The sequence below is a fragment of the Rhinolophus hipposideros genome (genome assembly GCF_964194185.1).
Source record: "Rhinolophus hipposideros genome assembly, chromosome: 5".
NCBI classification, from domain to species: domain Eukaryota; kingdom Metazoa; phylum Chordata; class Mammalia; order Chiroptera; family Rhinolophidae; genus Rhinolophus; species Rhinolophus hipposideros.
Window position 1 is genome coordinate 71159963 of NC_138051.1, and position 26600 is coordinate 71186562.

At 40.3% G+C, this 26600-nt stretch overlaps 1 protein-coding gene across 4 annotated transcripts; it reads left to right on the top strand.

Annotated features, from left to right (window-relative positions):
* The first annotated feature begins 475 nt into the window (after positions 1 to 475).
* PPP1R36 (protein phosphatase 1 regulatory subunit 36) lies at positions 476 to 26118 on the top strand. 4 transcript variants are annotated; one of them, XM_081049325.1, is made up of 11 exons: positions 476 to 881; positions 1539 to 1603; positions 10122 to 10208; positions 10733 to 10830; positions 10934 to 11000; positions 12956 to 13054; positions 17151 to 17285; positions 24120 to 24162; positions 24479 to 24657; positions 24744 to 24929; positions 25482 to 26118. In XM_081049325.1, the coding sequence occupies exons 1-11, from the start codon at positions 489 to 491 to the stop codon at positions 25666 to 25668; spliced, it is 1539 nt and encodes a 512-aa protein (XP_080905451.1). In that variant the 5' UTR covers positions 476 to 488; the 3' UTR covers positions 25669 to 26118. The 4 variants fall into 4 exon arrangements, with proteins under 4 accessions (XP_080905451.1, XP_080905452.1, XP_080905453.1 ...); XM_081049327.1 differs by having other exon boundaries at positions 535 to 699; XM_081049326.1 differs by lacking the exon at positions 10122 to 10208.
* Positions 26119 to 26600: the final 482 nt, after the last annotated feature.

Consider the following 26600-nt stretch of genomic DNA (forward strand, 5'->3'; position numbering starts at 1 on the left):
TCCCCCCTTCTTTTGTTAGGGTCTGCTAATACAGAAGTGTAAGATAGTCCCTTCAGAGTTAGAATTTCCTTTAAATATTATGTCCCTCTAGCATATGTGAAATAACTTGTCACATAACTTTTATGTAGGTCATTGTTTTGGGTTCTCTTATTTTTTACCTTAGTTTTTGTACATTAGACAGCCTGAAGTTACGGTGAGGTATAAAAACACCTTTGGTTCTCTATTACCATGTCTTCACTCATTGGGATAAACTAAAGAGGCCGACAGAAGTGTGGTCTTCCCAAAGGGATTTTCCCCGTGGAACTGAATCTAGTTTTTCCAATTAAAAACAAAACAGAGTAGTGGTTTACTTCACGTTTGGAAGGCCGTGAATAATTCATTACCGAAGAAATACTCTCCCCTGCCCCCCACGCCACCCCGACAGCTTTGCTAGGGATACACCAATAAGCCCCAACAAAGGCTGTCGTAAGGTGGACCGCACCACACCCATGAGGAGACGCCTCCTGGACCCGCGTGGGCCGTCCGCCCGCGCCCGCGCGAGGCGGCGGAAGCAGGGTCCTGCCCCCACCAGCCCGAGGTTTCCCGGCGCTGGAGACCGGTTGCCTAGGCAACGTCGTGAGGCTGCGAGAAGCCATGAATCAGGTGCCGGAGGTTTTTCCGAAGAAGCTGTTGGACCTGCAGGCAGCTTCCGGGCAGGATGTAAGTGCAGCGTGGGTCGCCCCCGCCTCGGCGGCCGGTGGAAGGTCGGCAGAGCCGTGTCCGCCGGTCCCGCGGCGCCCGAGACGGCTGCACGGCCGGGCCCGGACGGCGTCGTTCCCTTCTGCCCGCCTCCCCTGCGAGCCGCCGCCTTAGCTCCCGGGCGAGCGGACTCAAAGACCGGGGTACGTTTGCCTGTAAAAACAAAACGAGAGAGGTGTATTCGGCAAACGGCCAAAATTGATTCTGGCTCCCTACGCAGATATTTATGAAAGGCCGTCTCACCACCTCTCATTGGTTGGTTGCAAAATAATAGCCCTTCTGCGGAGGAAGCAGTCTGGCTGTGAGAGGGATCCCAGAGGAGAGGCTGGTGGGTTGGTAGCTCCCCGCGGTGAAAAAGGTAAACTTGTTCTTCGCCGACTTCCTCTGCAGGGCGGGTCCGTGTTAGAGTAGGCTCCTCCTAGGGGAGGTGTTACTCCGGCCCAAGGTTGAGGCTGCCCGGGGCTTCATTCTGTGGTCTGAGTCCCGGTTAATCGGTAAATTACTGTGATTGTCCTTGAGATAGTGCAGTCTAAATGGAGTCTAAATGGAGTTTCCTTCCTTCCTTCTCTCCCTTTCCTTCCTCCCTTTCTTCCCTTCCTTCTTTCCTTCTTTCTACTGAAACTACATCTAAACACAGTCAGAAAGGATAAATTCCTGGCTTCAAAAAAAAAACCACTTTAAGATTTTACATCTTTATTGAATAAAGAGCAACTAGTGGGAATTAGTGTTAAAAATTCATTGTGACGTGGATTGTCAATTGAACTTTTAATTATTTTTGCTGCAATCATTTCATTTTACAGCACTTGGGATTACGGTTAGGCATGTGGTACTGGAAAGATGAAACCAAAACTCTTGAATTCAGAAGGTAAATTTTAAACTTTATTATAGTTTTTATTAAAATTACATGTGCTTGGGGTAAAAAAAAAAATTCAAGCAATACAAAAGGGTATAAAGAATAAATGTCCGCTGAAATCCTACAATGTGAGCCCCTCAGTGGCAGGAACTATCTTGCTCGTAGTCACGAATCTGGAGCCATCTACAGAACGTCACAAAGTAGACATCAAATGTTTATCAAACTTGTCCAGTAAACCAACCAGATTCAAGCAGAGGAAGACCAGAAGTAAGGGAACGATGACAAGGTTAGCTGTAGGATGATTATGGATAGTTATACAGGTAAGAAACAGTGAAAGTTGGGGCTACGTCCACGTTGGTAGCAACAGAGAGAAGGGTTCACGACTAAAATATTTAAGAGATGGAATTGGCAGGATATTTGGATAGAATTGATAGGATGTGGTGCCTGGATGTGAATGGAAAGGGAGGTATAAGTGCTTAGGTTGACTCCCAGGTCTCTGGTTTGGGTGATTGGGTAGCTGGGATGGCCCTTCACCCATTTGTGATAAAAGAGACAAAATTGGCGATGTGTTTGAAGTTGCTATGACATGTTCACATGTTCACATGGATACATCTTTTAGGCTGTTGGACGAATGGGTCTGGAGGTCAGGAAAGGAATTGGCTAAGCAGGTGTAAGTTATATTTACATTATAAATATAATGACACATTTAATGTCAATTAAACATAAATAATTTAAAGGCCAAACATCAAAACAATCAAAAGTAACAATCAAAAGTTTATATTTCAGAGAGTATTTATTTTACTATTTGAGTAAGCTATCATTTCCAAAGCAGTGATTTCATTTTTGTTTTCAGATATGTCACAGAAAAGTCTGTTGAGTAGCTCCTGAAACTTCATACCGTGTGAGATAGAAAGACAGCAAAATAGCTTTGGGATTAGACAGAAAATTTTCACAGGTCAAAATACATGTTAAAGCACAAGAACATGTGGATATAAATTTTAAGTGCCAACATTTTTTTTTCCTGTTTTTTTAAATCTTTTTTGTTTATTTCTTCTTTTTTAAAATTTCTTTTTCCAACATTTTCTTTTTCCAATCTTCATATATATTTAAAGGCCATTTCAATCCTCTCTTCTGTGATGAAAATTAGACCATGCTTTTCACTTACCTTTGTAAATGAAGTTAATTTGTAATATTTTTCAAACTAATTTTCACTGCTAACCTAATAATCCGCCCCAAGTGGCTCTATTTCCTTATAAACCTACTAATAAATACGCAGATATCAATTTCACACTGACTTTCTTGTTCATAAAATATTCATATTTATAAACTAAAGTTTCTTTTGGTTTGTTACCAAGTTATTCTTTGAAAGTTGTTTGATTGATTTCCACCAATTTTGGAGAATATACATGGAATGGTATGATTTAAAAGGTAGATTATATGACAATGTTGAACAAAAAAGGCCAGACATAAAAATGTAAATACAGGATGACCCCATTTATATAAGAGTTTAAAAATAACAGACAAAGAATTGTGATGATAGAGGTCAGAATAATGGCCACTGTTTGGGGGTTATCAACTGGTAGGGGCTGGGGGAAGGTACAAGAGAATCTTCTGAGGTACTATAAATGGACTATGTATTGATCTGGGTAGTGGTTACATGGATATATACATAGTAAAAATTTCATCAAGCTGGGGCCTGCCCAGTGGCACAGACGGTAAAAGCTCCATGCTCGAAGGCTGCCGGTTCGATTCCCACATGGGCCAGTGGGCTCTCAACCACAAGGTTGCCAGTTCGATTCCTTGAGTCCCATAATGGATGGTGGGCAGCGCCCCCTGCAACTAAAGATTGAACTTGGTACCTTGAGCTGAGCTGCCACTGAGCTCCTGGCTCAGTTGGTTGGAGCGCGTCCTCTCAACCACAAGGTTGCTGGTTCGACTCCCACAAGGGATGGTGGGCTATGTCCCCCCCCCGCCCCCCCCCCCCCCCCCCCCCCCCCGCAGCTAGCAACGGCAATTGGACCTGGAGCTGAGCTGTGCCCACCACAACTAAGACTGAAAGGACGACAACCTGACTTGGAAAAAAAAAAGTCATGGAAGTACACACTGTTCCCCAATAAAGTCCTGTTCCCCTTCCCCAATTAAAATAAATAAATAAATAAAATAACATTAAAAAAATTTTCATCAGGCTGTCCACTTAAGAGTTATGCACTTATAACTTATATGCACTTATGCAGTTATGCACTTATATAAGAGTTATAATGTAAGTTATACCTCAATTTAAAAAGTTTAAAAAAGGCATTGTTTTGTACACTTGAAACTGGAAAAAAAAAAAAAAGTTAAAAAAAGGAAAACAAACCCAAACTCCAGTCTCTGTGGAATATACATATTGGGGGCAGTTAAGAAAGATGGGAAAAGGTTGATGGGGGAAGGGAGCAGCTCTTTGTAGTTGGGCTGCTTCATGTTTAAGTAACTCAGTTTGGGGAACCTCTGAGTATCAGAATTAACTTGCGAGTCAAGCTGTTAGGGACAATACTAAGGGAGAGGAAAGCAAACCTTTGTATGTTTTAGATCAGAGTTAGTGTTTGGATTTAATGGAAATGTAGGTACCGATTGCCTTTTAAAGTCTAAGCATATCCCATCATGAATTAAATTACAGGTTTGAAGTCAGAGAGAACTCATGAGCCGGAACATGCTCTTTTTCTCAGAGGCAGTGCTGCAGAGACTTATGTCACCCCAACGTGTGGTGGTGAGACAGGGCAGAAGCAGAGGAGGTTGAGAGATGACTGGTAATGATGGGTGCTGCAGAGGCTGAAGGCCTGTTCAGTCACTGCTCTCAGACCTGGTTCTGTTTGGTATTGACCACAAACCTTTATTGAGCGTACATGACAGAAAGCCCCCTCCTGTGGTAGCATGGAGGGGTGAGATTAGAACTAAGAAGACAAGACAATTATGCAGCAATCCAAGGGGGAGGCGAAGACTTCAGAATGGAGAGTCAACGACTCCTTCTAGAATTAGCCAAAGAGAAAGAATGGTTAGAAGGGTCAGAGGAAGAACACAGGCCTTGAAGGCAGAAGAAGGTTTTCTGAGAAGAGGGATTTAGCTTCTGCAGCAATATCAACGCTAAGGAGAGCCCAGGGTGAGGCAAAGACTAAAAAGAGGCCTTTCTTTGGATTTAACAAGTTTGGGATTTCTGGGGACCTAGATGAGCAACAGATTTAGGCTAAAGGGCAGTAGAGTGGAAATTAGATAAGGAGAGAAATTAGGTGAGGGGAGAATCTGAGATAAAGGTGGGAAACCAGCAAAAACATACTCTTACCAATAAGTTTACCAGTGAAAAAGGAAAGGAAGAGATGGTAACCTTTAAGGGGTCCAGTACTAAGGAAAGGGGACTTTTGTTAAAGGGGACTTTAAAAAAAAGGTTTTGTTTTAAAGGTAGGAAAATTATTTGTTTGTTTTGGGAGAAAGAAGAGATGGAAAAGAAGAGAAGGAAGGTAGGAATAGGATCAAGATCACAGATTAGCTTGGAAAAGATAGAAGCAGTTTTTCCACTGAGCAGGGTGGGAAGGAGATAATACAGACAGGAAAGCGTGGGAATTTGAAAGCACAGGAGGGATATCTATGGTGCTCTCCTTACTGAAAATAAACCAAACCCTTCCACACTACTCTTGGAAGGAGAATCTTTTGGTAGCAGTGCTGTGACCCTAACTTCCCCAGAGACTGCTGCTCCCCGTGAGGCTTACTCCCCTGTAACTGCCACTGCTGCCACACTGGGCTGGGCCAGGGCTGAGGAAAATCACACTCACCCAAGTACCCTGATCCAGTGCCCAAGAGGGGCCATTTCCTGAAGCCCAGGAGTCAAAGAAGGCTTCCCAGGGGAGGTGACAGCAAAGCCAAGACCTGAGGAGCAGTAGGACTTGGCCAGTCAACAGGAGATTGGTTGGGGAGGAAGAGGTTGTGTTCCAGGCAGAAAGAACAGCATATACAAAAGCCTGTTTTTGAGAGGGCGTGGGAGATTTTGGGGACAGCAGGTAGTTCAGTAGGCTGGGTATAGAGTTTCAAGTGTTAAGAGATAAAGTAGACCAGGGCAAGATCAGGAACCATCTTGCATACCATGCTGAGGAATTTGAACTTTATTCGAAGGGCTCAGGGGAGCCCTCAGAGGGTTTTAAGCAGGGAAGTGACCTGTGATTAGAACTGCATCTTAGGAAAATGACAAAGGAGTTTGGAGGGAGACAAGACCGGAGGCAGGGAGATCAGTTAAAAAGCAGCAGTTGCAGACATTTAGTTGACCGATGATGGTGGCTAAAATTAAGATGATGGCAAAAGGAAGAGAGGGAAGTAGACAAATTGAAAAGAATTAAGTAATTAGTGGGCTGTAAGGGCTTAAGGGTAATAGAGGAATCAAGGATGACACCATTTTCTGGCTTGGACACCTGGGTGGGTGGTGGCACTTCTTTGGTGAGATGGGGGAAATAGGAATAGTGAATATAGGTTAAAGGCGAATGAGTTCAGTTTTGGACATACTGAGTTTGAGGGGTCTGTGGGATGCCCAAGTGACAGTGCCCAATAGGCAGAAGTGTCAGTTTATATGTCTGCAGAAAGATCTGAACCTTAAATTTGTGAGTTATCGGTGTTAGTGGAGTAGATGAAATTACTCAGAGGAAGTGAAGAGAGTAACCAGGTGGAACCCTGAGATAGGCCCTCATTTAGGGAACCTGCCTGAGAATAGGGGCTTTAAAAGACTAAGAAAGAGCAGCCAGAAATGGGGAGGAAAACCTGGAGTGTCATGAATCCAGATAATCTGCTTTGCAAAGTAACAGCTTCATCTCAGAGGCATTCACATTCCATCTGGAAATCTCTTCCATGGTTTTAGTCTCTCTCCACAGGGGGAGGCCACCTTTGACACCCACTAGCCAATAGGAGTTTGCAGACTTCTAGGTATTCTCAAGTTCAGATCAAGAGAAGATGATCCCTTTCCTCTACCCCACCTTGCAATTCCTGGCATCTTTCCTGCACAAAAGACACTGGAAATCTTATCCTTCAGAGAAGACCTAATTCCCTATTCATAGGCAGGTCTTGCCTTACCTTTGCAAGATTATACCCTGAGGGAGACACTGTATCAGAATACAACAGGATACCCATAACCTTATGCAAGAAATGGACACACAGTAATAGGCGAGGAAAAGGTGGTCATTATTTCTTAATAGGCATTGAAGGAACAGACAGTAGAGTGGTTTGGAGGGAGACCAGGGTTAAGATCCTAGCTCTCTTGCTTACTATCATTTGTCAAGTTACTTAGCCCTGCTAATTATCAGTTCCCTCATCTATAAAAATGAAATAATGCCTCGTGAGGAATAGATGATGGTATTATATAATTCATCAGCATGCATACCCATTTCTTATTTGTTAAAGAGGGAATACCTTGATTCACAAGCCACATCTAGTTGGCCCATGAGGCACACTTCTCTCTGACATAGTGTCAGTATTCTTACCTCTTCTTGTTTCAAGTGCCCTGACACCCAGCTGGGAGAGAATTGGTAGTCTGCCAAGGTCATTGACTCCCCTAAGGACATACGTATAACTGAGGAAAGTACACCTCCACAAGCTCTGAACTCCTTTTATTTTTCATTATGGTAAGACTACTAATTAACCACTGGAAAAGCTCTAACTGTGTGAAAGCTATCTGCATTTTAGTGATGGGTTCTAAAAGGAAAATATGATTTTTTCCCCTCATTTATTTCAGGGTAAAGGTAAACAACATGATTATGTTGTATATTAGGAACACACATGAACAAAATGCAGTCTGTGAAAGGACCAGATTCTAAATGGGTTGCCAGATGGAGGGGGAGACTGTGGAGACTGTATAGGAGGGTATAGGACTAGTTCAGACTGTGGTTTGGGAACCAATCAGAGGTGCAATTCAAAGGACAGTTTTCAGTTATTACTAATGATGCGTCTTACTGATTCCAAATGCACTGTGAGCATAGGCTGCCTTTAGAGCTAGCACAGGGCACTCAAAAAGAGAAATCCATCTCACCAGTGGAAAGAGAAATGACTTCAGTCAAATGAAAGCCACTCAGACAAGCGTGACGTAGGAAAGGCATGTCCAGAGGTCAGAAAACAAGGCCTAGAGGTTTAGCGGTAAATGCCAGACTATTGGCTAAGGGCAGCATGCCTGCTGCAAATTTCAAACACTGGGACATGGGTCAGCTTCTCTGAGCCTTTGTTCTCTGCGGTAAAGTCATACTCGTGTATGAGATGGTCTTTTAGATGCCCTTTTACCCCAAATTTTATCATTTTACGATTTTATAATTCTAAGCTTGTTTGATTTAGTTCATAGACCTAATTTATAAGATAGTCCCAGATGTATCCTTTCAAATTTCTTATTTTAGATCTCTCTAGCTTCAGATCATTTCAGGCAAACTAATAGAGCAAGAAACTTTGAATTATAGGGATAGGACTGAGAAAAGGGTAGGAGATAGCAGTTTCATTTGACATTAACTTAGATTGGGTGTTTCTATCTCGACTCATCTTTTAGAGAAGAGAAACCCTGGGGAGAGCTGATGACCTGAGGCTTCTTTAGCCTGGTAGGAAAGTAAGAGCCAGTGCCTTGTAAGTGGCCAGAACACTGCGATAATCCAAGGAAAAGTTTGAAAACAACTTTGTGTTCTTGTTTAGGATGGTTATGTTAAGGAAGGAGGAACTAATCTGCACATTAGGCATCTAGCAAGAACGGGCTTCAAAGAGCCATTAGGAAATGTCTGAATGTTTGGGGGATTTGAGTATTTTGTTAAAGCTATGTAAATGGTCTGTCAATAGAGTATATCGACCGTACAGTGTTTCTTCCTGTATATCAACTTTTTTTTCAGTTATACAGGTAATAGATCAATACATTTTTGTTATTAAAAACTCAAGTAATACAGAAGTATACAGATGTGGAAGATAGATCTCTTCCTCACTATCCCACCTCTCTTATCTTATCCCCCATCTTTCCTTTTTGAGGTAGCCATCACATTTGGCATCCTTTCATTTCTTACTCTCTGCCTACCCCCATCCCATTATTTCAGTACCCTCCCTGTCCCAAATACCCTGTCCTTGGAGACCAGTGATAAGAGGAGCACCAGAAAGAATGAAAAGCTTAGAAGTCATTCACTGACCAACTTGATGCCGATGGCCTTAAAAAAAAAAAAATCATGCCCTTAAGGTGACATCATGTACATATTTTTAGGAGCTAACTTATTCTACAACCTGAATATTGCGAGGAGGTTGGCAAAAACTCCTGGAAGAAGAAAGTAACAAACTGATTAACCTTATTTTTCCCACAGGGAGTTATTTCTCTAAAACGTTTACTTTGCTGTTAAAAGCAATCCCAAAAAATTTTGAAAGAAAGTTGTTTCAAAACTGTTGTATTGACAAGAAGATAATAAGAGTATACATAATTGAAATTCCTCTTTAGAGAGTGACTAAAGTTTGGGTCAAAGTGCTTCTATTACTGTATCTACACCTAAATGTAACAGAGAGACATGTAACTGTGGGCAGAGATTAATCTTCTGGGTTATGTTATCAATGTGGCATTATTTCAGGCAGACAAAGAAAAGTCATAATTCATAGCGGGTTCCCAAATCGGTGTATTTGGTAGACACCACAATTATGCGCTCCCAGAAAATGCACTCCCTCAAAGGCAGGAACCACGTCCTGCTAGTCTTCAAAAGGCTTGTCTCAGTTTTCCTATTAAGCATTTGCTGAAACTCCTAAGAGTCTGTCCATTGACTCTAATCAGACACTATTTTATTTTCAATGCCATAGCAGTGCCTGACACAGGATGATTTTAGTATATACTTGTTTGTTGCTCAGTTGTGGTCCCTTATTAGTTAGATCCATTGTTGCTTAGTCATGTTTGTATGACGATAGAGTTTAAGAAACCCTGATGTAAGGGTCCTGAAACCTTCCTAGAGGTCAAAGCCTTTAGAAGAGTCCGAAGCAATGACAACTGAGATGGCTCCTCAGGAGGGAGGATTGATTGCCTGGTGGGAAAGTGCATGGCTTCGTGGCCCCAGTCCCCGCGTTGGCACTGGCTAAGTGATCTTGGTCAAGTTACTTTCTTTCTAAGCTTCAATTTTTCTCATATGTAAAAATGGCAATAATAGTAATATTTTCCTTATAGAGTTGCTGTGAGGATTAAATAAGATTATACCTAAAAGCACTTGGTGTAAAACAAGTACTCAATAAATCAAAAAATGTTTCCAAACATATCATGAGCTTTCTGTTTCTTGTGAAGTTACTGCAACATTTTCAGATGGAAATGTTTTGTGTATGATGGTATTCGGGAGGCTACTGGTACGTAGAGGCTAAATATAAAGTCTGAAATCTTCCATCTTTTTCTAGATTGCTCCATATATAAATATGTGAGTTGAGTGCTGTGCTTCAAATTCTCTTAGGCTCCACTAGTCCTACGATTACGTGAGCCACGTCATGATTAGTTTTCCCCTTGGAAGAGGTTAAGTTCCTAATTTTCTCATTTCTATTACAGTTTTATACCTGCAGTAGAAGTCAAAGAAAAAGGAAAGAAAGGCAAAGCAGTTCACTTTGCTGAAATTGATGGTCCAGCTTCAGATAGGTATCTTAACTGCCCAGCCATGGCAGCGTTACTGATAACACTTCTCAGCAGACTGGCTTAAGCCTTTATAAATTGTAAGAAAATATCATCCCGATTCTCCTAGGTTGAAATGCGAATACCAATCAAGGAAAGAACATGCTCTATTTCATAATTATGGTGGGAGTTACCATACTCCCTATAAATGTATTCTTGTGATAATTTGGGTTTTAGTAAATTTACAGCTTTTTATACTTTTTTGTAAAATCTGAAAATGGTGCCTACACCATAAATAGATAACTTAAATGATCAATTTTGCATGGAATTGGTCTTTAGACTTTATGTCTGGTAGTGTACATTCCTTGTTTAGCGTAGTACATATAATTTTTAATAAAATGAATTCCTAAATCATCCTACATTAAACAAAACCCATGCGTGAGACTCAGGCTCTTGTTACTTTATAGTAAAAGCCTCAATGCGCCTCAGGATTGGTTAAATACAACTAAACCTTTCAAAGCACTGCTAGAGACTGTTATACTCTAAAACAGGTTGACAGAAAAAAGGTTGGCTTCAAGAGATGCTAAGTCACCTCAAGCCTTGGAGAAACGAGGTCAGCAGGGCAACGTTACACTGCATGATGCTAAATGTGAGTAACTAAGTGTTTCCTCATCCTTGCGTATCTTATCTGGTGTGAATCTCTATGGCAGCTCTTTGTCCCTTTTTCAATTGTCCATCTTCTCTCCTTTTAGTTGTTGCTTTGGTTTTGCTACAAGAAACTGAGATGCAGCGTATCTATTCTTTTACGACATTTATGCGGTATGTAATGCTTGTGAAGCATTTTAGATCTTTTATCCTTTATTTTGAAGTAATCCCATCTGATAAATGATAATAAATCTGATTTTTGGAGATAGGGCATGAGGTTGGCTCTCTGCAAGCCATCCTCTCAGGACCAAAGAGAGAAAGCCAGAAGTCACAGGAGCACAAAATAAAGTCCCAGGCCAAGGAGTGTGGAGAGCATGATATCAGAGTTCCATAAAGGCCACACCGTGTTTGTAGAATAGTTAAAGGGTATGCTCATCACTGAAGATCAGTTTTCTCCACTAGTTATGTTTAGCAGCCCCAACGAGGTGTGTGACTCTGGGTGAGCTTCCTGGCCTTTCTAAGCCTCAGTTTCCTGAGATGCAAAATTGGAAATAATGGTGTCTCCATATAGCTGTGCGTGGAAAGTGCTTCACATGGCCCCCACACTTGCAAGTGCTCAGTGAAAGTTGGGTCCCCAGTGCTATTGGCAGCCCTCCTAAGTTCCCTCAGTATTCAGTGAAGGCTGCTTACGGCAAACACCTGAGACTTTCTGCCTGAAGCTTTATTTCGTGGCAGGATCACCCTCAGCCTGACTACTGGGCAGTCAAGGAAGGAGCGCTCGAGTATCAGTGCCCCGGAAGCAGCCTTTAATTGGTGATGTGCCAGAGAGAGAGTTGGTAGATAAACACCCCAGCTTCCATCTGCCAGGATAACTCCGAGAAGTTTTCTGTGCTGTCCCTCCGAGACCCCTACAGGACTGAACTTCATTGGTTCACAGTGATAATGAGCTTGTTGACCCCTTTGTTGGCTTCCTTCCTTTCCTATCTCATGTCCCCACTCCCCTCCTGATGTTTCCTGAGATCTCTTCTCAAGTAAACTACTTAACTCTCAAATCTTCGTCTCCGGGTCTGTTTCTGGAAGAACCCAACCTAAGACAGGTAGTTATTAATATCCTGAAAAATATCTGCAATGTTCACCTTCATCCTGCTCTCAAGGTATAGTTAAGGAAAGCATTCCAGAGTAAGAATTTCTATTTGGGGTTAGAAAGAAAGCAGCAAAAGTCTTGTAAGAATGTTTAGAAAGAAAACAATGATTTCTAGTTTAAAAACAAATGAGATAGGATTATAGATCAGTGCAACCTTTTTGGAGAGCAAGACTTATGAAATTTTAATATGTGTATATACGTTGTTCTAGCAATTTTTTTTCTAGGAAGTCACTCAAACATATGGTTATAAGAATAATTACTGCAGTATTGTCTACAACATTTTTTAAAGACCTAAATATCCATCAATAAAGGACTAGTTACATAAATCATGAGATATAGAATACTTTATTCAGCTGTTTAAAAGAATGAGGAGAATCTATGCATAGTACTATGGAAAGAGGTCAATGCTACACAAATTTAAGTGACAAAAACAAGTTACAAAGACTTGTGTATACAGCATCCCATTTGTTACAAAAAAATTAAGGCATATATTCACGCACATGAGTATGTATGTGTGTTGGTGGGGAGGGTCCTTATATGTGACTGTCTATGCTTTAGAAATTTTAGGAAGGATTCATAACAAACTCGTATCAGTGGTTACCACCAGGGAGTAGAATGGTAAAAGGGGGTGGGAGGAGAGAACTTTTTACTTGCTACATTTGTGTACATTTTTTAAACAAAGGAAAAATATTACTTGTATAATGAAAACTTTTTAAAATTTAAAACTAATTGATAAGCAAAACTTACCAATTTATCAATTATCAAAATAATTTAATGTCTGACATTCCAAAAAGTTTTGTTTACAAAAATCAGATTTCTTAGATCTTCAACAGTATAGTAGATACAATTTTAAATGGAAAATTAGTTGTATGATAGGTGTAATAACATGTATTTCAACTTACTCTGTGTTCATATATTTTTTTATGAGAAACTTATGTTTTGAAATATGTTAGTGTTAATTTCTTTTGTTTTCATCTCTCCGTAGTGATAAGAATCTTGACAATTTCCTCGTGGCATTATTGCACTATTTATCTCATTACTTGGAAAAAATCTCACTGGAAAAGAAGCCCCAAAGCTATATGGTGTAAGTATGATTTTGTAGTGTGCCTCAGAGTTTTATTATTGCCAATATGAAAACTAACTTTTGGGGGTGGCCGTTTAGCTCAGTTGGTTAGAGCGTTGTGCTAGTAACACCAAGGCTGCTAACTCAATCCCTGTATGGGCCACTGTGAGCTGCACCCTCCTTAAAAAAAATAAAACTAACTTTTGTCTAGGGTGAAGAAGTGATGGAAAATTTTAAATCTTTGTAGTATACTAAAACATTTTACATGTGAGTAGTTACCAGTTCTTAAAACTCACTGAATAATTCAGATGGGTATTCTGAATACAAAATATTTCAAATTATATAGACCGGCACTGCCCATTAGAAATATAATTAGAGCTGTATGTGTAATCTAAAATTTTCTAGTAGCCATGTTTTTAAAATGTAAAAAGATACAGGTGAAATTAATTTTAATAATGTATTTTATTTTACACAGTGACCCAAAAATATTATCCTAACAACAGGTAGTCACTATTAGGTAGTTATTGATGAAATACTTTACTTTTTTTATAGTAAGCCTTTGAAATTTGGTATCTATTTTATACTTGCAATGTATCTCAATTCAGACTAGCTATAGTAAGTGTTCAATAACCACCTGTGGCTCATGGCTACCATATGGGACAGAGCAGATATAGATATTAACTGTATGCTTTTATGTTTACAAAGTTCTTGCTAAAGGGTTTGTAAGCATCTAATTAAACAACTAAGAATTAAAAAAATTAATGGATATGACCAAAATAATATTCCATGTGACAGAAACATTTTTTTTTTCCTTGGGCGACATATGAAGAATTGAACTGCTTTAGATAGAGGTGGCTCAGAGCTGTGTACCCAGGGCAAGAATCTGGAACTCAGAGTCCAGAGCAAAACATTGCCTCTCACGCTTGGTGACCTTTCAAAAGCCATGGAACTTTCCAAGGGCCCAGGCTGCCCCTCGCCAGGGTATGTGGAACCAACCCAATGATTTAGCTGTTAGGAATGCTGGTAGAGTCATTAATTTGTGCTGCAGAGTATTTTGGAAATGCAAAAGCCTTGTATACAACCGAGCAGTTTGATTTTTATGGATCGATAAATGTATCCAGACAGCAGTTTTGTAAAGAACCAAATAAATAATTCAAACACTGCTGCTGTAGTAAAGCCATTATAATATGTAACATCCGTGTTGTTTCAGGGCTGCATTTCACAGCAGGGCAGCCAGAGCTCATAAAATGTTTGTGTGGGAGCAAGCAAAAGGGCAAGCTAGCTCTGGGCTCAGGAGGTTAGAGGAATCTTACTATTCCCCAAAAGAAACTTGAGTTAGACATTGGTGGCATGTTAGCTTATATTTTGTGAGGTGTTTTCTCTCCTAATTCTGAGAATTATTGCTAATCTAGCAGAAAGAGTTGTTTAATTTCTTAATTTATGGGAATAGATAACAGAGAAGAAAGTTTCTTAGTCATTTTAAAAATTCACTAAAACTTATTAGAACACAGTGGTATAAGGTAGGTTTTCTTAGAAGAAATCAGTTACAGAATGACAAAAAAGTCTTAAAATTATGGATTCTATGATGTGAGTCTAAAAAAAGTATAACAACTTCATTTTCAGGCTTCTGGTAGTCTATTGGTTTACTTATTATGATAGAAATAAATTGCGTTGAGATATGTGGGCATAAATAACTAAGAGAAAAAACTGATTTTAGTTAAACTAGTGAACTATAACATAGGGATAACAGTAGTACCTATTTCACACAGTTATCGTGCATACTAAATGAGATAATGCGTGTTATCTTAACCTAGCACTTGGGAGGAAAGCCTACAAACTGTGAGAGGAGAGCAGAAAGGGATGTAGAGGATAGTAAAACAGAGTTTAATGGTTTTAGATGATTAAAAGCCCCAACTCTAGAAGACGAAGCCTTATCTCCTTTTTACAGATGAAGAAGCTAAGACTCAGAGAGGTTAAATAATGGGCTGGAGATTACATGCCTTGTAATAGGTGGAACTGAGATTAGAACCCAAGTCTGTCTAACTCCCTTGTCTGTGCCTAAACCACTGTGCAGTGTGCCCATCGCCTGCTACCAGTCAGCTCTGCTCTCTTTTCCAGAGTTCATCCATATGTAATTAGGAGTTACAGTGTGTATGTAGATGTTGATGTGAACAAAACTGACTCCTTGTTTGAATCCCTGCTTTTGTTTCTCTTCAAGTTTCCACGCTGAGGACTCTGACCTAACTAGTCTCAGCCCCAAAGCCTTGCAATTAATGAGTAGCTGTGTTCTGTAAACTTACACAATGTAATCATAAAAGATTCCTGTTAGTAAATGACCAGAATGGCATAGCAACCGAGATAAATATCAAACTAGGTGTTGGCGTCAATTCTAAGCAATTATCCATCATAAGTATTTTTCAAGTCGTCACAGCCTTCATAGTTAATAGTTTTTAATGGTGGCATAATATTCCATCAAGCCAATGTATGTTACTGACTTACTGACTCACCGATTAAGAGAGTGGTTAAGGATACAGACTTTAGTGCCTCGTTTAAATGTCACAGCGAGTCATATGTTAGGTTAAACAGTATCTGGCTATCTCCTACTCATTTTATACCTCTATTTTGTATATTCTGAAAGTTTCCAGTTTTCCTGGCGGACAAATAAATAATAATTGCACTGAGTATCTTCATGCATTTTGTTTTCCGCTAATTTAGGATGATTTTCAAAAAGAAAAGTGTCTAGGAGAGATTATTGGACCAAAGTTTATGATCAATTGTATGGCACATGAAATTATTATCAAATGTTTTTCCAAAGGATTGTACCTGGGCTTGTTTTAAATGCCGGGTTCTACCCCAATCTACTGAACCAGAATCTTGGAGTGGGGTGATATTGGGGATCTGCACTTTCAGCAAATACCTCAGGCAATTATTACATATATAAAAACTTGAGAACCATTGGCCTAAAAGTTTCAAGGCATTTCTTGATTACTGTCGTTTGTTTTGTTTTGTTTACAACAGCAAAAGAAGAGTATTAGCTATCGGTGGCTCTAGCAAAGTAGGGGTGAATGATGAGGGTGGGGACTGCTGAAGGAAACAGGGAGGCAGGCACAGTGATGGCCATTGGGGTGCTCGTGGGGATGTGTTTGAGTTGAAATTTGGGCATTTAAAGTTGGAACCCACTTTATTCCAAAAATTCATTTCATTTCAGCGACTCAGAAGCCTCCTTATCACATACGATGATGTTTTGTGCTTCGAACTATTTATATCATCCTTAAACCCACCTCTGTTCCACTACAGCATGCCCTCACGTGGTCAGTCTAGTGGTTAACATCAGAAGGGGCAATATAATTTTTCCCTGATGTTTAGAGTGCATTTTAGTAGGCTTAAATCTTTCTGAAAATGAAAAGGCAGGAAAAAAAGCTAGTGACGCTTACCTTTTCAATAGCAGTCGTTGGAATGTACTGTCAGCACTCTTGTTTCCAACTGTACTGTACTGCAAAAACTTCTAAAATTAGGCTTCAGACATGCTATAATCTAAGAACAGGTTGTCCTTTAAACTTCATTGGCAATTCAATTAGAACTGGGATGTGTTTTCGCAGGGCAGCAACGTTTTTATAATTGATGTCAAAGTTTCAGAGTAGTAGCCCACAGATGCCTCCTTCGCAAACACAGAAGTGAGAGTAGGCAAGCACTGAGCCCCCACACTTAGTAGTAACATCAGGAACCCAGGGGAAGCTGAGGTGGGAAAGAGTCTCTAGGGCCGTTGTTGCAAAACAGCAGGGAGGTGGGCTGCCAGCTGCCTCAGAAACCAAGACAGTTCATTTGTTATTGCAACTGTTTTATATAAATGAAGACTGCCTGTATATAAATTAAGGATACATAGCATAAACTATAATCGGTTAAAACACAAGTGAAAATTCCCCATTAATTGAGATGCTGATGACAATGACAAATATCAAAGGACTTTGAGGACCTCCCTCTGCCATGGCTTGAATAGAATAAAGCATGTCAGATGTGTCCACTCCTATTTCTTTCAAAATAATTTATACTTCAGACTTTTCACTAATTAATATATGAATTTGCCAAAATTAGTCCAAATTATTGTTTTTCTTTCCAGGGGCCTTGTAGAGAAAAAGAAGATGGACTCAGTTTTAAGTCAGTTAGAAGCGGCACAGAAATACTTGGCACAGAAGTACTGTGTCCTCGTCCTGGGTTTGGGAATGCCCGATAAGCATCACATGAGCTGCGGAAAGTAAGTGTACACTTAGGATTTCATTGGATCTTCACTTGTTTGAACATCCACATCCTTAAAACTCGTAAATTTGACTTTTGGTGCCCTTGAGAAAGTTCCCTTCTTTGTTGTACAGAATAACTGGGCTCAGCTGAGACTCTACCCCAAACGCACATAATGTCTCATTTGAGGGAGCCAAGCGAGTATGGGAAGCCTCCCAGAATCTCAGCTCGTATTTTAACAACCCTCCACTGCTTGGGTTTAAATGACTTTGCTCTCAGGATGTATCAGCTTAGTGGAATCTTGCCCTCAGCAAGGACGGTTTCCTGCTGTCAGACAAGGGCCACTTGGCTGCCTTGGGCAGGAGGCCAAGTGATGGGCCCATGTTGAAGGGAATATTAGGTGTGTCCTCTGCCTTTTCGCTGCTTGTTCTGAATCAACAACAGTTGTGGGTACAAGCTAGTGCGGTGGGAGTTATAAGATGACCCAGTTTGCGGGAAGGTGGTTTTTACCTTAGGATGACGGTTTATACACTACTGTAATTAAAATTCAAAAACGTTTTATCATAGGAAACTTTGGGATTACATTAGGGAAAGCTCCAATCCTTATCCCAAAATCTCTGAGTAGTTTCACTACAGGCTGAAGACCCACACACTGGTCATGGTCAGAACTATTTTTTTGTTATTGTTTTTAAAACTTTATAGGAAAATATTTCTGTCTCTTCACATTTCCCACATTTTCAAAATACAAATATTTGTATATACGTTTTTTATGTTCTATATTTTCTGTGTACCTTTTCCTATTATTCTGCTTGTATTATTTTACCTACCATGTTGAATAGCAGCTACAGTTATTCTGTTGTGTAATATATCTGTTTGCTTAACCATTCCTTTTGTTTGCACTTGCATGGTTTTAGATTTTCTGCTCTATAGTAGTTCTGCTTTGAATATCTTTATATAAATTATGTTGTTCATTTGGGCTATTTACTTGTGGCTTAACGAGATTATTTACCTAAAAGGTATAAACAGTTTTATAGCTCTTGTCTTAGTAGGTCATAAAGAGAATAAAATAGAATTTTAAAACTCAGAGCACATCATATAAAGTGAGGGTAAATATTGTTTCACGCACTTTTGTTTCCATGTGTGTGTATTTGAGTCTCAATATTAAATACATTTCTTGTTGTGGGTTACAGTCAAAAAGGTATGAAAGCCACTGCCTTAAAGCATCCTTTCTATACCACATTCTTATGTTTTCGTAAGAATGCTTTTGATCAAACTTTTCAAGCCATTACATAATGACATTATCTGTCAGTTAGTAACTCACTTTAGGCAGCTGTGTTAATTTGCAAGATCATTTGAGTATATTATTGAACTTTCCCTTTATTTTAGGAAAAAGAAAGTGGAAACTGGAAAAATCTAGTATCTCATAGGGCTGTTAATTCAAATCTAAAAACCACTGAGCACCTGTGGAGAATTTTTAGCCGCTGTCAGATGCTCATGGGAATTAAGTAGGCCAAAGATGGCTTCACTGCAAAGGACGAGAGCATGTATAAAATTATGGAATTATTTCATTTAATACCTCTAGTGGTGAGGTGTAGTAGTAGATGCAATGGAAAGATATTTAAAATTGGGGGTTGAGATTCCAGCATCAAAACATTCTGTGATCCAAATATAAGAGGCGTTTCCGAGTCCCTAGAGCTGCTGGTAGACATTCAGCTTGCTACAGACCCTGTTATTGAGGAAGCAATGGTATTTTCTCTGAACAAAATTTTCAAGAAAGATGTTATGATAACATTACAGTCAGCTTTACAGTTTCCTATTCAATCACGTATAAAATCACCTTTTCTCAACATTAATTTCTTCTGTCTTCAAAGTGTCACTTGAAATTGAGAAAAACTAGAATTTGAGGTTGGCATTAGCCAGCCCAGGCTGCCATCTCACATTACCACAAGCCGGATGGCTTAAACAACAGCAGTTTGTTTGCTCGTAGTTCTAAAGGCCGGAAGGCCGAGATCTGGAAGCCAGTGTCAGGTTCCAGTGAGAACCCCCTTCCTGGCTTGCAGACAGCTGCCTTCTCACTGTGTCCTGCAGTGGCCGAGAGGAGGCGTCCTACTGTCTCTTCCTCTTAAAAGGATACTCTTCTCTTGGGACCCCACCCTCATGGCCTCATCTAAACCTAATCACCTCTCAAAGGCCCCCCTTCCAAATACCATCACGTTGGGGGTTGTTAGGGTTTCAACATATGAATTTGGAGGTGGGGGGGACACAAACATTTGGTCCATAACGAAGTTAAAAAACACCTACTCACAAAAATAATTTTATTGCCTATACTTAATATTTAACCTTTGAAATACATATGCATTACAAACTAATTTGGGGATAAAAAATATAAATAGTTATATCATAATTAGAGATTTTTATCATATATTTTAGATCCCCAGATATAGAACTCCCACTTTATTATACGTTTAATAGTACAATTTTATTACAGTGTAATTTTTATTCCAACTTTTAAAGGAATTCATTTTGTTGGAAAGTGATTGCCTCAATTTAGTAATAGCTCATTACCAGGAGCTGTTTGTCTCTTTTGCCGTTGTATTCAGTATCCCCAGCTTTTCTCCTGCCTATTGGATAGCGGTTTGGAGAAGAATCAGTTTAGAGCTTACCTAACCCACCATTCACGTAACAAATTACATACAGGCCAACAAAAAAATATTGAGGAAAACAAATTACAGCATGTTTTTGCCAGTAAAACTTGTTAATTGACCATGGTGTTATGTCCTTGAATGGAGTTTATATTGTTCTTGTGGGGTTTTTTTTTATCTAGGAGATGTGGATAATGTTTTTGCCAGTAATGAGTGATTAACTGGTTTCAACATATCATTATTTCACTTCCTCCCAATGTGAATAAACCAATATTCTGGTGAGAACATTTTCATGAGTATTTTCTGACTTTTCTCTCTAATGTATGCACAGTTAACGTTGTACTAGAATACCTTACGCTGTTCTCTGGAGTTAAAGATTTCAGTAGAACCAGCAATTTGAGGGCTGTTAATGTGGTGCTTTCGTGTTTCTAGAGAAGTAGGAGGACATGCCGTTCTCTTCTAAATACAGCTGTGTAATCCTGGTATCACAAAAGCTTTGGCAAAATTTTGATGAACGTGTTCAGTGAAAGCTCTCTGTGTTTTCAGGATACATAACCTCCTTCGTGGCACATGCTGTGGAACTGTATCTGTTGTCTGGTTATGGCCAACTCTGACTCTCTCCCTACCTCTTCCTTAGAATTTATACCCTCTTCCTGTGCTCTCAATTTAGCTGTCACCTGATGGGTGACCAAAGAGGCTGGAGGTGCTTGTGAGGATGGGGAGAAAGGGTTCTGTGAAGCTCAGGTGTATATATCATCCTTAAATCCCATCCCCCGACCCTCACCCCCAGTCACAGGCACCAAGGCCTCTTCCCTTCCCCACAAACACATTCTTTGAAATTTCTTTTCCTTTGTACAGAGCAGGCCTTGACCTTCATTTCAACCAGATTTCCAGCTAAAGCAGCAGGGGGCAAGTGGGAACACCCCTTTTTTTCTCTCTCCAGCCCAGATCCCCATTGGCCTGGCCCTAGATTTTGCACCCCTTCAAGAATGACTGAAAGTTTGATATACCTGCCTTAACGTGATTTAGAGCTAATGTAGCAAGAAGGAATACGAAAGCATTATACATAACAGGCCACTGAAAATCTGGATTTACTACAAGGCTGGAATTCCCCTCTTCCCTTTGGCCCTCCCAGGTAGAATGTACAGTGTCTTTTCTGACCAGCGTGGTGGCCACTGCCACATGGGACTCCTGCGTGCTGGAGTGGGGCTGATCCATATTGAAATGTGCTAGAAGTGTAATATACACTGTACAAAAAAGTCTAAAAATGAATAAAATATCTCATTCATTTAAAATATTGATTACATATTGAAATGACAATATTTGGGGAGTTTGGATACAACTGATGTATTATTAAAATTAATCTCATCTGTTTCTTTTTACTGCTGCTACTAGAAAATTTAAAATTCATTTGTGGCTTGTATTGTATTTCTATTGGATTGTGTTATTATAAACCTTGTTTCAATTTGTAGAGGATTTGGGGAGGGTTAAATTTGTTATTTATACTCAGTACATTTCTAAATGTATACTCAATTTATAATTATTATGTCCTTAATATAAAATTATAAAATAAAATTTTTTAAAAAGAAAAACTACTCAAAATCCACCAGCAAGAGATGAATTTGCAGATTTCAACTACCGTGTTTCCCTGAAAATAAGACCTAGTACAACCATCAGCTCTAATGCGTTTTTTGGAGCAAAAATTAATATAAGACCTGGTATTATATAAGACCCCATCTTACATTATATAAAACCCGGTATTATATTATATTATATTATACCCGGTCTTATATAATATAAGACTGGGTCTTATACATTTAGTGAAATAAGACCAGGTCTTATATTAATTTTTGCTCCAAAAGACCCATTAGAGCTGATCGTTGGGCTAGGTCTCATTTTCGGGGAAACATGGTATGAGGTTCCCAAATATACTCATTCTCTGACTCCATTTCCAGGACTCATTTCAGTTTCATATGCAGACCAAAGTCAGAATGTAAGAAGAAACCCACTACATTCTGTACTTAATTTCTTTTTTTTTTTTTTTTTTAAAGATTTTATTGGGGAAGGGGAACAGGACTTTATTAGGGAACAGTGTGTACTTCCAGGACTTTTTTCCAAGTCAAGTTGTTGTCCTTTCAATCTCAGTTGTGCCGTTCAGCTTCAAGTTATTGTTCTTTCAGTTTTAGTTATGGAGGGCGCAGCTCAGCTCCAGGTCCAGTTGCTGTTGCTAGTTGCAGGGGGCGCAGCCCACCATCCCTTGTGGGACTCGAGGAATTGAACTGGCAACCTTGTGGTTGAGAGCCCACTGGCCCATGTGGGAATCGAACCCGCAGCCTTCGGAGTTAGGAGCATGGAGCTCTAACTGCCTGAGCCACCGGGCCGGCCCTCTGTACTTAATTTCTGTGGTGTGGGCTACATCAATTTACTTTGGGCTTTAAGAGAGAAAGAAGTCCCAGTTTTACAGCAACTTGAAGAAAAGGGGAAGAGGTTCATATTACCATTTCTTCTAATGTTAAAAAAAAGAAGACTGAAAGAAAAGTAAAGGAGAGAACGTGTGTGTTTCCTGGGCGACTACTCTGTCATTTCAAAACCTTGCTGAGATGCTGGTTTGGGTTGTGCCTACCTAAGTGCTGCTCTAAAACTTCTTCCAGAACACAAGCTGACTTGGTATTCCAAAAACAGAGTTGGCTGGGCATTGCTTCAGCTTGGCAGGTCTGCATGGTCTCTGGTTTCAGCTGGCAGAGGCTGTGGAATGATGAAAATACCACATAAACACTCCTGTCAGGCAGGGGCCTCAGGTGACACAGAAGGATGCTGAGGCTTGTCCTGAAAAGTTTCTGCTGGGCTCTGTTGTTTAACGTTTTAAAAATATGCTAAAGAAAAATGTGTTTCCCTAGCATTCTGGTTATAAGGACAAATATAGACCTCTGATGGGCCTGAGTTTAGTACAGACTCTCCCCTAATTAAATGTGTCCTTGAGTCTCACCTTCAGTCTCAACTGTGAAGTGGGAATAATAATGCTGAATAATAATCATCTGAGGTATTTATGAGAACTAAGTATGATAATAAATGTACGGGGCTTAGCATAGTACTTGGTACATGGTCCACACTGTGATTACCATTGTCTTAATTCTTTGTTGAAGACGTGCATACGAGGAAACCGGTGTGTCAAGGAAGAGCCTGTAGGAAGGGAGGGACCCGCCCCAGTAAAAGCTGACCCATCTCTTCAGTGGTTCCCCCAAATGGAGGTCTAGTTTGGGCCCATATAGATCATGAATGCCTGTGAGAAGACTGAAGGTCCTGAGGGATTGGGGTCATCTTCCCCAGACCCTGCAAGTTCGTGGTGGTTTTGGAGATGCTGATACTAAAGCCAATCATAGGTTAGTTACTCCAAGGCAGGCCCAAGCAAAAGCAGAAGCAAACCCAGAATCAACCCTGGAGTGCCCTGGATCTGGCCTTGGCCCCCGTGACTGGTCAGGTGACTGCAGATGCACAGGCCTCTCGGTCAACTCTCAAGCCCTCCTCAGGACAGGCCAGGCTTGCTTTCCTACGGCTGGGAACGGAATCAGCATGGCCTGTTTGGGGGAGGGGAGGCCACGTTCACTAAGTGTGCCCAGGCCAGTACAGTATGCTTACCGTTGAGTTTGTGGTGCAAAGATTCCTGAGCAAATGTCTGCCTTTAAGAGTCAAGGCTCAGTCTGCACACCTCATTCAGAAGGGAGACCACTACTGTCCCCATCTATTGATTGCATGTCATAGACCTTTGTCCATTTTGTGTCCATTTCTTTTTGCACCCAAGAGCCATACCCACTGTTTAAGACTTTTTTCTTTTTCATTTTAGACCTACCCTCCACTCTTTTGTTTCCATACCATCTAACACCTCGTGTTGCCTCTTCACCATGTTTCCACTCATCCCACCTCCCCAACACATCACCAGAAGCATTTGGAAGGATACCCTTCCTGGCTGACTTGTTTGTCCTGAATTTATATTGATTAACTTTTGACCCAACACTCTGGGTAACCTAAGAAGTTGGAGAAAAAGATACTTGGACTCATTAGCAATGCCTTTTGATAGCATTTATGTGGCTAAATAGTCTTGGGGTCGCAGCTAATGATCCTGCAAAGGGGCTTTTTGAAGGTAAGAGCTTGCCTCGGTCGCTGAAAGATTGAACTTCCCTCTCAACATATAATTGTGATTTGTTATGTTGCAGGGATAAAATATCAGATACACAAAAAGACTGGAAATTCTTTGAGGTGAGTCATGTTTCGGGGCTTTTTTCTTTGATATGAAACATGAAGTATAGCAATAACTAATAGCCATTTGTCAGGTACTTATGTTTAGTGAATGTCCTTTCTAAAAAGGATGCTAACAAGCTATATCCCACATTTTAAATTTCTGATCTGATTTTCTTCCTGCAAAGGTGAGTACATACATAATTTTCCATCGCTTTTCAGGAATGTTGAGAAATTGGGTCATCTGGATTTATGTCTATTTAGCAGTTATATAGACAGGTGAGAATTTTTCATGTCATAGCTGTGGGTTGTGATTCTTGTCTGTTTTCTGTTGTAGTCCTTTTATACTTTCTGTACATATGTAGCTTGGATTGTCTTCCGCCGTCAGTACTTCACAGAGATCGAGGAAGAAATAGGGAGGCTCTTTCGTACCAATATGTTTAATATTCCTCGAAGGAAGCGTGAGGATGAAGAATCAGGAGGGGAAAAGAAACGCATGACTTTTGTACAATTCAGGTATGACCTTTTGACTTTCCTAAGCTCAAGGACATTATCTAGAAAACAGGATGATGTGAACTAAATGTCACTTCCCCGCACCCCAGGAGAATGATGGCGAAACGCCCGGCGATTAAAAAAGCCATTAACATGCGCTCTCCAGTCATGTCTACTCTACTGCCATCTCTCAGAGAAAAAGCTCAGAGTATCTTTGAGAAAAAGTATCATCAAGTAGACATCCCAGCACAGATGCATGAAGACATGGAAAGTCAGGATTCTGTGCACATGCTGACGTAAGTCACCCGAGGAGAGAGAAAAGAGCCTGAATGTAGCTTCCTAGGTTAGGCCTGGGAGGGCCGGGGCTCAGACCCTGAGCCTCTGCCAAAAAGCTGAACCAAGGTGAAAGCACCTCCTACTCACCCCTGCCCCTCTCTACCTGTTCCCTTTTCAGAGCAGTTCTTGGTGTACCCATCTAGACTAGAAAAAATTGCTAGAAAGTTATGCTGGAATTAAAATAGTTCTAATTTGGAAGAGTGAACAGCAGACTTTACAAGGCTGAGGTTTTCCATTAGAATAATCATCTTCAGGAAATGTGGAAAGGGCCAGTACAAAATCTGGCTATGGGCCGAGGTTTTGACCCATATTTAAGACCGCAGTGGTGGTTCAGAGAAACAGAAATGCTTCCAAAAAAAAAACACCATAGAGGGGTGTGTGTGTGTGTGTGTGTGTGTGTGTGTCCTTTAGTACACACACACACACACACACACACAGATAACAACAGCCACAGCCATGCACCTTAGTCTTTGCCCTCACCGCTTCAGCTGTACCAATAATTCTTTTCACAGCGTTGGCATCTTGGGAGAGCCTCGGTGTCTATTCAACCCCCACACCCTTCTCCCGCTTGACCCAGAAGAAAACATGAAATTGTCTATGAGAAAGCTTTCCGTGATAGAAAGAAATAACATGAGGATTCAGGATACACTGGACTTAGTCATGAGAACACTGTCTCGCCACTCACACATCGCTCTCTAAATAATGTGGTACATTCCATTTCTGTAATTAAGTCCTTGTATTTGAAGTAAACTACTTTGACTTTATATAAAACTAGTATTTGTTATCTTTTAAATTGTTCAAATCACTTTGTTAAAAGTTCAACAATAGACTATTAAAGAATTCCAGAAAGTTCTTGAAAAGATCATTTTCCTGTATTTAATAGTTTGCTTTGTCACTTATTTACTTCCTTGGCTTCTGTGTGACTAGAGAAATGTAGAGGACATTTAGCCAGTGTTCTAGAGGGCTAGTGAAGAAACATTCTGTTTATTTATTTCTGAGTTCCTTTTTACTTTATGAGAGTGTGTCCTTTGGTATGTTTGAAAACAAAATTTCATAAAAAGGCAAATTAAAATGTTTTTTAACATTAAATTGCTTTCTATGGCTATGTTATTATTGGCATTAAGATATAAAGTATATCTGATTCATTTTAAAGCCTTTTAGCGTATATGTTTTATTCATTCTTTTATTTATTCATTTAACAGCAAGTATGTATTAAGCCCATGCTCCATCCAAAGCCTTGTGCTGGGTTATGTAGGGAAAAAAAGATCATTAAGACAAAGACCCTGCCTTCCACATCTGGGTCATAGAGAAGATAGGTAAAATACACACCTGCTCACAATACAACATTGACTATGGTAGAGGCCGTAAAAGAGGGAAACACCGAGTGCCCTGAGAGGACAAAGCAGAAAAGCAATCTCTTCCCCAGGGCCCAGGAGTGTTCTGAATTGAATTGGGAATTGCAAGAACTGAGTGGCACTAAAGGGGGGCTTCCAGTCAGAGGAAGAACGTGTGCAAAGGCAGAGATAAAAAGGTGTACCCTGTGGTGGAGGAATGGCAAGAGCATGGTGTATGGGAAGGGGAGGGGTAGAAAAACAGGCTGAAGGTTCAGCTGCATGGCCAGCTAGGGAGTC

Excerpts from the sequence above, each read along its gene's own strand:
- PPP1R36 (XM_081049325.1), top strand. The coding sequence starts at position 489 with ATGAGGAGACGCCTCCTGGACCCGCGTGGGCCGTCCGCCCGCGCCCGC. Across the intron at positions 10,209-10,732 it reads GATGGTCCAGCTTCAGATAG|GTTGACAGAAAAAAGGTTGG; the intron begins GTATCTTAACTG and ends ACTCTAAAACAG. Across the intron at positions 24,930-25,481 it reads GATTCTGTGCACATGCTGAC|CGTTGGCATCTTGGGAGAGC; the intron begins GTAAGTCACCCG and ends TTCTTTTCACAG.